This window comes from Stylophora pistillata, chromosome 8, assembly GCF_964205215.1.
Source record: "Stylophora pistillata chromosome 8, jaStyPist1.2, whole genome shotgun sequence".
Taxonomy (NCBI): domain Eukaryota; kingdom Metazoa; phylum Cnidaria; class Anthozoa; order Scleractinia; family Pocilloporidae; genus Stylophora; species Stylophora pistillata.
In genome coordinates, this window is record NC_142526.1 from 13,917,603 (window position 1) to 13,929,424 (window position 11,822).

General features: G+C 39.5%; 2 protein-coding genes across 2 annotated transcripts in view; both read right to left on the reverse strand.

The window, feature by feature from the left end:
• Positions 1–4,188, reverse strand: part of LOC111335713 (DBH-like monooxygenase protein 1) — an 11,252-nt gene extending 7,064 nt beyond the window's left edge. Inside the window, exons 1-3 of the mRNA XM_088730339.1 lie at positions 3,870–4,188; positions 411–557; positions 105–275 (exon numbers count right to left, since the gene is read on the reverse strand). Coding sequence (XP_088586465.1) covers positions 105–275; positions 411–557; positions 3,870–4,163 — 612 coding nt within the window. The 5' untranslated portion in view covers positions 4,164–4,188. The remainder of the gene's footprint in view (positions 1–104; positions 276–410; positions 558–3,869) is intronic.
• A 4,145-nt stretch (positions 4,189–8,333) lies between these two features.
• LOC148725120 (uncharacterized) lies at positions 8,334–9,101 on the reverse strand. Its single transcript, XM_088731447.1, has one exon. The coding sequence runs from the start codon at positions 9,099–9,101 to the stop codon at positions 8,334–8,336; it is 768 nt and encodes a 255-aa protein (XP_088587573.1).
• Positions 9,102–11,822: the final 2,721 nt, after the last annotated feature.

Genomic DNA, 11,822 nt, shown 5'->3' on the forward strand with positions numbered 1-11,822 from the left:
GGACGATATTAAGGATTAAATTTGTAACAGAGGCTCGAGACGGAGGTAAGTTTTGGTGGAGAAATGATTAACGTCTTGTAATCGCGATCAAGAGCAGCGCTCACATTATAACTGAAAACGTCAAATTGCTTCCATCCTTTCTCATTCACAGTTTTCTTGTCCAAGTTGTTCAGGAGAAGTATACTCCTCGAACCCCGAAAGGTATGTCGCTTGATGTCATCCTCAGACTTTGGGTCTTCTGTGTGATAAGCAAACACGACTTTTGTAGTTCCTTGCTGAAAGAAACATTGAGAACAAAATTGCATTCAGTTGCAGCTCTTTCATGCTCAAATGGAGAAAGAAAATTTTGTAAAGTCAAACAAATATGAATGAAAAGAATATATGTTAAATGCTTAAAGCGGGTTTTATACCTCGATATTTCTGTCTTTAGTATCACAGGTGTTAAATTTTCTTTTAAACTTCAACACGGTCTTGCCCCCTGATTCCTCCCAGCCAGTTAATTCGTAGTTGTTTTCACTGTCCAGTGGCGGTAGACTTTCTTCATCAGCAAAACGATCCTGATAAGAGAACAGGAGTGAAACTTTCTTCTTATGCATCATAGTGAAGGATTAAATGTTTGCTTTCAAGTCACGATGAATAGTGCGGTTCATGAAAGGAGCGCTTCTGTAAATAGAGTTGTAAAATTGAGTTGGATACACAGTGCTTAAGAGTTATGCATCGACGTAAATTTCCCCAACTCCTCGGTTTATCATCGGTACTGTACTTTCGCTCTGACGAAGGGTTAACGTTCGAAATGTCAGCTTTGAAACTCTTTACGGTGGCCAATTTACATTATAATCTAGTTGATAAAACCAAAGTTACTTTGTTACTGCCACCGACGCAGCACCACTGTTTCAGTTTAGAAACTTACCACCTTAATTTTTTATCAACGGTACGCTTTTACAATGGCTGCACGAACAAATCATTCACCTCAAGCAGTTCCTTCACAGCCTCTTTAATCTCTGGAGAGTCAATGGACTGCTGCTCGAGGATGTGAGGGGCGACGCCACAATACTGCATCTCTACAACTCTACTTGCAACATTTCTAGTGTGAGCCTCTGAAACGGTTACCAGTCGTTTCGTACCCACGGTCATTTCTTACCCAGCCGTTTCGTACCCAGTTAAGTCGATTCGTACTCAGTCAGCTAAGTCGTTTCATACCCATACTAATAAAGCACGTTTCCATGTAAAGTAAGTTTAAAGTAAGTTCGGTTTCTTATTTTAAATAGCAATATTACCTGCGCTAAGCAATTTTTGTTTACGTGGTTTACGTCACTCCGTGTCTTATCTCATTCTTTCCTAAGCCATTCGGACGAATATAACACCACAGTACTTGGTAAAGGATACCGAGTCGATGAACCGATTTAAAATCTCTCTCTTGGTAGCGTTTACCTCAGTGAAACAAACCTGTTTCATGCTGAACGAAACTAATTATAGCGTACTCTCCGAGTGCATTTCGATCATTCATCCATCGACCATGGTCATAAGAAGAATTTTAGCGTGCAGATGTGTGGCGTGATATGAGGTAGTTATCACTCTCAATGAATGAGGGCCCGATCATTTTATAATTATTGTCAATCTGAATGATCTAAATAGGAAACTGGCCATTCGCATGAATCTTCCGATGAAAAATCCAGTTTGCGTACCACGTAATGATATAATTATGCCCTTTTGAACACTGCAAAAAAATTCCTTGCTCGCCTATAATTATATCGAACAGTAAATTCAAGGAAAACGCTCTGTTCAAATTTCGTTTTCCTATTGCGGATAACGCTCGGCAAACACTACAGGCAAACACAAGAAAACATGGTGTTCGTAGCATGTTTCCCGGCGCCCAGAAAACTCTTTTGTTCAGTCCGTTTTCCTTAAAATTTTTCAACATTTATCCAGCGCGAGTTGTCAAGTTGTAATATGTATTATTCAAAAGAGTTAAGGTCATCTCTTTTTTCTGATCGAGAGCAAAGGCTGATATGACAAAACAAAAATTGTCCCGACAAAAATCAAGGGACAAATTTTGTCATGACTAATTTTTGTTTCGTCGGTTGCATCCGCATTAAAAATTTCAATGCTGTCAAATTCCGTCAGTGTAACAATAGGATTAAAGTAGGGATTGTTTTACATCAGGTGACCTTACCAAAAAGTCACTTGTGTGCAACATCCGAACGATGTCTGAGAACATGAGCTCTCAATATATATGCGTTGAGTTCTGAGTTAAGCTTCTTGTGTCTTGTTATTTATAAATTATAGCGTACTCTCCGAGTGCATTTCGATCATTCATCAATCGACCATGGTCATAGAAACATTTTGGCATGCGGATGTGTGGCATGATATAAGGTAGTTATCGCTCTCAATGAATGAGGGCCCGATAATTTTATAGTTATTTCCAATCTGAATGATCTAAATGGGAATTTGGCCATCCGCATGAATCCTCCGATAAAAACTCCATTTTTCGTATCACGTAATGATACAAAACAAGGAAAATGAGCCCTTTTGAACAGTGCAAAAAAAATCCCCCGCTCGCCTATAATTGTACCAAACGGTAAGTTCAAGGAAAAAGCTATGTTCAAATTTGGTTTTCCTATTGCGGAGAACGCTTGGTGTCTTTGTATTGACTACAGGTAAACACAAGATAGGTGTTCGTAGGTGGGGATATACAAAAAATAGCCGGGGATTCAAGTTGCTGTAGTGAAGTCAACATGCTGTTTTTAAATCAAAGTAGCTTGGGGTATACCTAAATACAAGGGGAAAATTCCCGGCCCCCGGCCCTAATAACAGCCTTCTCATTTTTTTGACCTGACACTCGCTGAATATGCATCGTTTTTCCATATATTTTTTTATTGCGGGATAACAAAAACGATCCACAATTTTAGCCCCCGAAATTGATAAGTATTCACGACCGATTGGGAACATACTACACCTGTGAGGGAGGAAATTAATTTCAATTTTCGCACGATGTAGGAATCGTGTAAAATCAGCCACGTCAACATGGATTGTACAGTACAAACGTCTGCAGATCACTAGCCAAAAAAAAACTTAAACGGAAACAATATAGTTCAGAAGTGCAAACTATTGATAGCGATAAATTATCTCTTACCTTATATAAATCGACAGAAAAATCGCTGGAAACGCTGAAAAATTTTGTAATTCACACCATAGTTAATAGAGTTCCCCTCTATTAACCATGGCCACAAGCACAACCTCTGGATATGACTCCTCTCTTTCCCGCCTTTCGACTACCGAACGTCCCGGATGTTAGTCGGGTGACACTGGAAACGATATTACAATGTTTGGATTAAACGTTCGAATGTTTGAATTGAATGTTCGAGTTGAATGTTCAGATTGAACGTTCGAATTGAATGTTGGAATTGAATAATCGAATGTTCGAATCGAATGTTTGGATTGAATATTCGTATTGAATGTTCAGATTGAATAATCGAATGTTTGAAAGAATGTCCAAAATTAAAGTTGGAATTGAATAACCGCTTGTTTAAATTTCATGTCCAAAATGTTGTAACAGGATTTTGCATGCCTGCTTTGAATGTTTCACTTGATTGATTGAATGCGCATTTGATCATAGGTAAATGGAATTTGCGCACTACAAATATTAAACTATTAAACTATTATTATGTTTGGAATGTATGTTTGAATGTTTTGAGTGTATTTTAAACGCCTGACATGAATGTTGCAGTGGAGGGTTCAATGTTTCAATCAAATATTTGAATGTTGCTAGTGAATGATGGAACGCCATATTCTTCAGCTTTACTATGTTCCAGACCATCGGTGGAATGTTGACGGGAATGATTCAGTGCAATTTATATTTATTGACCTACCGTCAAATAGCCTTTGGAGTCCTTTACCCATCCAATGACCACGTCGCTACCGGCCATCTTTCCATTCCCTGACGAGATTCCGAAACCTACCCATCCTGTAGTTGCCGCCTCAACAGCAAAAGACACGGTTTCTTGCTCCCAGTCGACGGTCCAGTACAGTTTCATTAACTCTTTCGGATCCAGAGCTGCATAGTGAGCGTACCCAGTAGAGAGAACAGCGGCTCTGGCTGAGATCAGAACTGATAAAACCACTAGCAATGAAGAAGACATTTCTTTTAGGCATCCGCACTTCATCGTGACTAAACGGTTCGCAACTGAAAGCCCAGCTATATGACCAGGGATTACTCAATGCAATCTATGAATAGCACATTACAAACGATTTATTTTCATACGGCTTTGTTCTCAGATCATGTGCTCAAGTGATGCAGCTAATTAAGGATACTTGAAATTCGTGTTCAATATAGTATTAGTAGCAATTATGGATGCTAATTGAAATAAATCACCCTAAAGGGAGCTTTGTTCATAATTGTATTTCCAAGCGAGAATAATTCCATGAACCTCTCAGCAGGCTGAGAACAGGAGTTAACTGGAAACTTAAAGTTTATATTGAATCGGGCATATTGAGTGACCACCGTGGATGAACTAGGAAAACTTCGATTGAAAGAATTCCATAGATGATTTAGGGATCAGAAACAATGACGTTAAATCAACGACACCGTTGTGTACAATGACGCACACCAAGGTGTAATGATACCAGGGCTACAAACAAGGCTACTGAATAGAAATAAACCGAAAGTCAATTATATTCGTTCGAGTCTTACTGCGTTGCAAACCAGGAAAACATCACAGTGGTCCTTAACTTCATACGCAACGTTTTGATGACGTCAATACAGAACTGCTGACTTATCAGAAATTATACAATTTGACACAGATTCCGTGTAGTAAACACTTTTTGAATGTGCTAACGTCCTCTCTGCCTCAAGTGTTATCAGCCGGTCAATCAATGCTCATTAATCTGTTGCGTGACATCTGTTACTTTGGTCTTTAAACCATTTGGGCGAACGATTGTCTCGAAAACATAGACCTCGAAAACGCAGATTGTAGACCGCAGACCTCGAAAACTTAGACCTCAAAAAATTTGATGATGTAAAAAAGAATATTTTTGAGAGGATGTTTAAAACAGCTATACAGACGGTTCAAAGTTTTTGTCCACTCGTTACTCAAACTTAAAATCTTTTTGAAGACGCTTGAAACAACAAAATTGAAAACTTGTCGGCATTAGCTTTCGTCCAGTTTCGCTCACGTATTGCACAAAACAGATGGGACAGCAAATTGATTTGCTTTTCTCTGATATTGACTTGATGACACTCTATGATACCACAGTATCGAGAACACGACTTCAATTCATAGTACTTAAACCACCTTATTTTATATTGCAAGATGTTCCTCTGTACTTTAAACCGATAATTCCCGACTCAGTAAAAATTTAAACAAGTAGCGAGAAATCTCTTGGGAGTTATGGTGACACACCCGAAGCTATTGCCTGCATTCCTTTTCACATTTGCCTGTACAGGTGCTAATGGCAAGGGATTAATTTATTCACTTAACTATTTACATATTTTTTCCTGCATTCAGTCAGTTATCCATTTAGAGCTCCGTAGAGAGAAAAAAAGAGAAAGCAGGTTTGCACAACAGCTAAATAAACGCGTTTTTGTCTTTTATGTACCAGACTGAAAATTTATGACAGTATCTAGGTAGCGTGTCGATCATCTTGACGGAAAATCGTAATATGGTTATCGATATTGCAACGCAGCATAAGTATGATCATCAAAAGGGCATGTGAATCACGAGACACGAAAGGGAAATTGCCTTTTTGTAACGATAGTTAGTACCGTGACGAGGGCCTCCATTGTTCGTGACATCTAATGGTCCTAATGAGGTTTCCGTTAGAGGTAAAACGGCAAACAAAGTTACTAGCTGGTAAAAATTGACAAATTTTAATCAGTAGTCGTAAAAAGTGTTAACCGTAAAAAGTTCTTTAAATCGAAACGAAAGAAACCGACTGTTGGCCGTGAAATAGCCAAACTTTTAACCGTTAGTTGTAAAAGCCATCAACCCAGTGAGACCCTCATCTCTGTCCGCAGAAATAAGCTGTGCCGATAGACGAGGATTCTCCGTTAATTAGCGAACTCCCCAAAAAATTGGTGGGCTTTGAGGAACAAATAATATCTTGGAAGAAATGCAAGGGCTTATTTTCGCTACAAACGGAGGCTACTGAGTCGGTTATCCTTCAAACATTTCCTCGCAGCGTGCGAAACGAAACGTTAACAAACAGAGTCGCGTCGACTTTTCAGAAAGACTCGATTACTGTAATTTGGAGCAAAGCTTCTCTCCTCTTCTGTACATAACAACAGCTACACACTCCACTGACTTGAATCAACTCAAAAGAGTCTTTCATTGCATTTTTTTAAAAGATTTAGAAATCACATTGGGGAATATTGTATACTTCCTGCTCTTAACGGAGAAATATCTAATCATGAATATGAATTGACGCCTTAAGACCAATCAAGCGCGTGCGAAACGTGTGAAGTATTATAATTTGTAACTTAAAAGTTAGATTATTGTAATTCTCTTCTGTCTGGTCTTTCACAAAAGCTGATTCCGAGGCTACTGTACGTCCAGAACTAATGGGGTAAGTTTGACTTCGTCAATCCGTTTTGTCAATCAATTTTTTTTATCATTTTATTTTATTAGCTTTGCCAACAATACATATAACCTATAACACAGCCGAATAAAATAAAATAGCAATAACAATAACGGGCAGGCAACCACAACAGCGATAGCCAATTACTGTGGTCCCAAAAGTATTAAAATGGTAAAACGATTACATCAATGATTAATAATAGCGCTTTATACTATTACTAAAAATAGATTTTGTTACGTGATAACCTATGAGACCCCCCGCACAGACTCAGACAAACATTGCGACCAGCTTAAGGAAATGTATGAGCGAGTGCTGTAAAATTAAAACAAAACGACGTAAAATTTCGTCAAAAAATGACTTGGCGTTCTGAAAGGAAGGGGCATGGTTAGTACCAAACACTGTTGTTGGGGTGAGTGTAAGACAGACTCAAGATATGCAGATAAATGGCCAAAATCACTCAAAGAGTGAAAGGAATTAGGGAAGAAAGTATTCATTCCTTTCCCAAAACCTTCGCGAGACATGGCAAAGTGCAAGCGTTGGCTGGTGGCTTGTTCGCATGAGTTTTTTACGGAGAAAAACATAACAAGAAACACTTAAGTTATATTTGTGCTCTTCACTGGCCCGGCGGAAAAGGTCCAACAGCCGAATTTCCCGATCCACTAAAGGCAAATCTAAGACCAGCGCAAGTAAGTTGAGCACATGCTCCTTAGAGGAGAGCACCGAAAGAAAGAGAAAATTCAGCGTCAAAGAAACAGAAATTATTCAATGACAACTGCCTGAACATTAACTACATAAACTACATGAACTGGCATTTAATAGAAACACAATCAGTATTGAGCGAAATATACAAAAATCCGCCGCTCGTATCTTACAAAAGAGGGCGAACGCTCAAAAACATGCTCGTGAGAGCCAAACTTTGAATAGGCTATTCTAAACACGCGCTGGAGAGTCGTGTAGGCCTGTCAACCCCCTTTTTACATTGTTTACATCAGAATTTTCTTGAAAAACTTTGGCAGCAAACCATTTTCCATGATCGATTGCCGGATCAAGGGTGTGATAATTCCCGCATCTCACACAGTCTGTACAAGATCTTCTCGTTTACCGCTTAATCTTAAGCCCCTACATTTTAACCACCGTTTTAGCTGGTCTACAGTGTATTCTTCCGGTTCTCTTTCAAATTTGGAGCCAGGAACGCCGTCCTCTTCGGTCAGAACTGTAAGGGAATAAGCGAACTACTCGCCATTTCCCTTGTAGCTCTCAAAGAAGTGGAGTTTGTTTGTCTGAGTCACGCGGGGGGTCTAAAATTTCATGACGTCATTAGTATAAAGCGCTATTAAGAGCAACCTTAGAGGGTAACCTACGTGTAGCCGCCCCTGTCCCCTCGAGGAGAAACGGAAGTGGAGAGGGTACGGCTACACTCAGGTTACCTAGAGGGTGGCCGCTTATTCGGGGAAGGCCGGTTTTTAGAGGCCGGACGCTTATTAGAGCATGGGTACTTATTCAAGGAAATGCGGTATGCCCATTACTGATACTGGCTTCGTTAAGCCAAAGTAAGATTTCTTGGCTTATTTTTTCCTTGATTACTGCGATCGCAATTCTGACTTGAAATAAGTCTGAGGAGAAACTTTCTTTCTTAATGTTTGCTGTCTCTGGGATCTCCTATAGAATAAGATCGCACAGAACGCCAATCTATTTCTCAAAGCAGACTTGGCTATTACACCAACAAAATGAAAACCAGCTTTGTAAAAGAAACCTGTAAATCATTCTCTTACTTTTGTTGTGTACTCTTGTGTTCGTGTCTCGGGAGCAGAGTACAAAGGTGTTCCTTGATTTGGTGTCATGATGTTGCGCATAAAATTTGCGGAACCAAAGTCAGAAACCTTGGCAATTCTTGCCATGGGCAGCCCTACTTCATAGACGAGCACGTTTGCGGATTTGATGTCTCGATGAAGAATTGGGTCTGGACGTACACTGTGTAAGTAGAGGATTCCTTGCCCCACATCAAAGGCAACGGATAACACTTCAGCAAATGGCAATGTGCGCTGTTGTATAATTTTTGCCAGGCTGCCACCATTAGCAAATTCCGTGACTATTAATGGCTCTCCATCTTCAGCTACCGCCGCCATAAATTGCACCAAATTCTTGTGTCGAAGCCGCGAAGCAAGTTCCATTTCTCGGTCAAAGAGAATGCGATTATGATCAGAGATGATGATGCGGTGAAGTTCCTTTACAGCAACCGGGGTGCCGCGGAACCATCCTTTGAAAACTGTTCCCCAGGACCCACTTCCTAGAATCTCGTTCCGGTCAACTTCTACTTCATGACGTTGAACGATCCAACTACGTCTCTCTGGCTGTTGGTGACGAGCGCAGTTCTCTTTGGCTACTCTTTCTATTTGTTGCAATTTTTCGTAAAACGCTTGGCCTTCACTTTCCTTCTCTGTCTGAACTTTTTGGATTCTATATTCATACTCATGACAGGTGCGTTCCAGCTGTATTATTCTTTCGTCTTTCTCCTGTAATGCAATCATTGTAATCAAGCTGGAGCAGGTTTGAATCCGAAGCCCAGAGGAATGTCAGCGTATAGTTACGTAGTGTAGCAATCTCATAGCGCGTTACTTTGACGTATCATAATAGGGTGGCGCTAAACAGGAATGATACACATATAACTCTATACAGCCAGACATACCACTAAAGGGCCCTTGTCTCTACTATTTTGTCAGTATGCACACTTGCGTGGTTTATTTCGCCGGTAAACCAATAGAAAGTATGGTTTATTGTCAGTACCGTAGTACTTATGTTTATTCACAACTGATTTAACTTGACGATCGTCGAAAACTCGTACATTGGCCGCACGGCCTCGGTCAATGAATATAAGTGAAAGTTAAAGTAAAAGTGAGAGATTTTCTGAAATTACAAACAAAAGAAGGCATTAAACTCCAAATACCTGCCTGAACAACAACAAAAAAACAAATATTAACTTACCGAACCGTTCTTTTTTTAGCCAAAGAAAGACACAATAAATCTTTTTAAACTCTCTTCAATAAAAAAAAAAAAAACTGAAAAACATTCGCAAACCCGAGCACATGGCGATTCAAGTTAAAAGTCATGTGACCAGCAAAACCTCCCAAGGGAGTCGGGAGTGACATTTATCACTCAAATTTACCTAGTTAAAAAAAAATTACCTATGGAAAAATTTTAACTACAACATATACATATGCAGTTAGATATAGCTCTTTGGCATACAAAGCTTTGCTTTCATGTCCAAATTGAGCACTCTATCTAGGATGAGTCATTGCCGTTGCAATTGCGCATGCTCGCTGGTTTACTCTAGTTTGAGCACTCTGGCATGGCTTAGACGATACCACAAAGGTTGGGTCGTTTGGGGTGACCGTCTCGGTTCTCCCCCATCCTAGCATTAGCACTGCACTGATGAGGCCCAGAAGGCCGAAACAGTACTGTCTGCAGTTAGATATAGCTCTTTGGCATACAAAGCTTTGCTTTCATGTCCAAATTGAGCACTCTATCTAGGATGAGTCATTGCCGTTGCAATTGCGCATGCTCGCTGGTTTACTCTAGTTTGAGCACTCTGGCATGGCTTAGACGATACCACAAAGGTTGGGTCGTTTGGGGTGACCGTCTCGGTTCTCCCCCATCCTAGCATTAGCACTGCACTGATGAGGCCCAGAAGGCCGAAACAGTACTGTCTGCAGTTAGATATAGCTCTTTGGCATACAAAGCTTTGCTTTCATGTCCAAATTGAGCACTCTATCTAGGATGAGTCATTGCCGTTGCAATTGCGCATGCTCGCTGGTTTACTCTAGTTTGAGCACTCTGGCATGGCTTAGACGATACCACATAGGTTGGGTCGTTTGGGGTGACCGTCTCGGTACTCCCCCATCCTAGCATTAGCACTGCACTGATGAGGCCCAGAAGGCCGAAACAGTACTGTCTGCAGTTATATATATATATATATATATATATATATATATATATATATATATCTTATTAAACATTTTATTGTGTAGTATTACTGATTATTATAATTTATGGCTGTGTCTCACAAGGACTGGGAACTACCAAATTCACAACTTTGATTGGCTGAAATCAATATTACAAGCAGTCTATATTTTTCCATCTAGACTGGCATCTAGAGCAGTCTAGAAAAACAAGGTACAAAGAACACAAAAAATGGCATAAGAGACAGCCATAAACATCTTATTAACCAAGCTAGGTCGGTCTGTATGGGAGAATCTTGACCTCAGTCACTGGTACAGACCTCACCGTGTTCGCTCTGTACTGGTGACATCGGTCAAGATTCTCCCATTCAGACCTCCCACTCTGTTAATAAGAACTAAGTATTTTACAAGTTATGGAGTATTTTGACAAGCCTGTGGGGTGAGTCAATATACAAATAACGAGTAAAAATTCAGCAATACCACACAACAAAACATCTAATCAGAGATTTACTATCCAACACGCCAAATTGTTATTTCAATGTGGGCAAATTTCACAGATATTTTTTTAGTCACTCGTGCAACAAGAAAAACCTGTCAAACCAGTTCTCTGGGGTAAAAATACCATGAGATATTTGTGCTCATTTTGGGAGTTATTCCTACTCTACAAAGCACAGTCAGATAACAATGTTCACTATTCCATTGAATTTGTCTTGGGGATTATTCAACAATATTTACTGAGCCTAAGGTGAATAATTGTTAAGCAGCAATGGACAGAAACCGAACCAAATGAATAATTAAATCAAGTCTTATGAAGTGATAGCAATCTTCAACAAATTTTTAACTCTTGAGTTAAAACATTTGAATGAAAGTTGCTAAAGAAACTGTGGTGCACTGTGTCAGTGGGGAAGTATTGCAAGATAATTTGGTTTTATCAACTGAGTCGATAATGTAAATTGGCCACTACTTTCATCATTCACTTGGACAAAAGGTCTACACTTGAAACATATTAAGCTTTAGAAACTCTTGATGTTGGCCAATTTACAACATCAACACATACAAATAAATGATCTTTTAATGTTTAAGACACAAACCTCTAAACTCTCCTCAAGGGCTTTAATCTCTTTTCTCGAAGTCTAGCACACATGATAAAAACATAAAATAAAGATCTAACAAAATCACCAATAATTGATACATCAATCAATAACGAATATAAGTTACCAGGGAAAGGGTTTGATTTGATAAATGATCTTTTAATGCTTACGACACAAACCTCTAAACTCTCCTCCCGAGTCC

Excerpts from the sequence above, each read along its gene's own strand:
- LOC148725120 (XM_088731447.1), bottom strand. The coding sequence starts at position 9,101 with ATGATTGCATTACAGGAGAAAGACGAAAGAATAATACAGCTGGAACGC.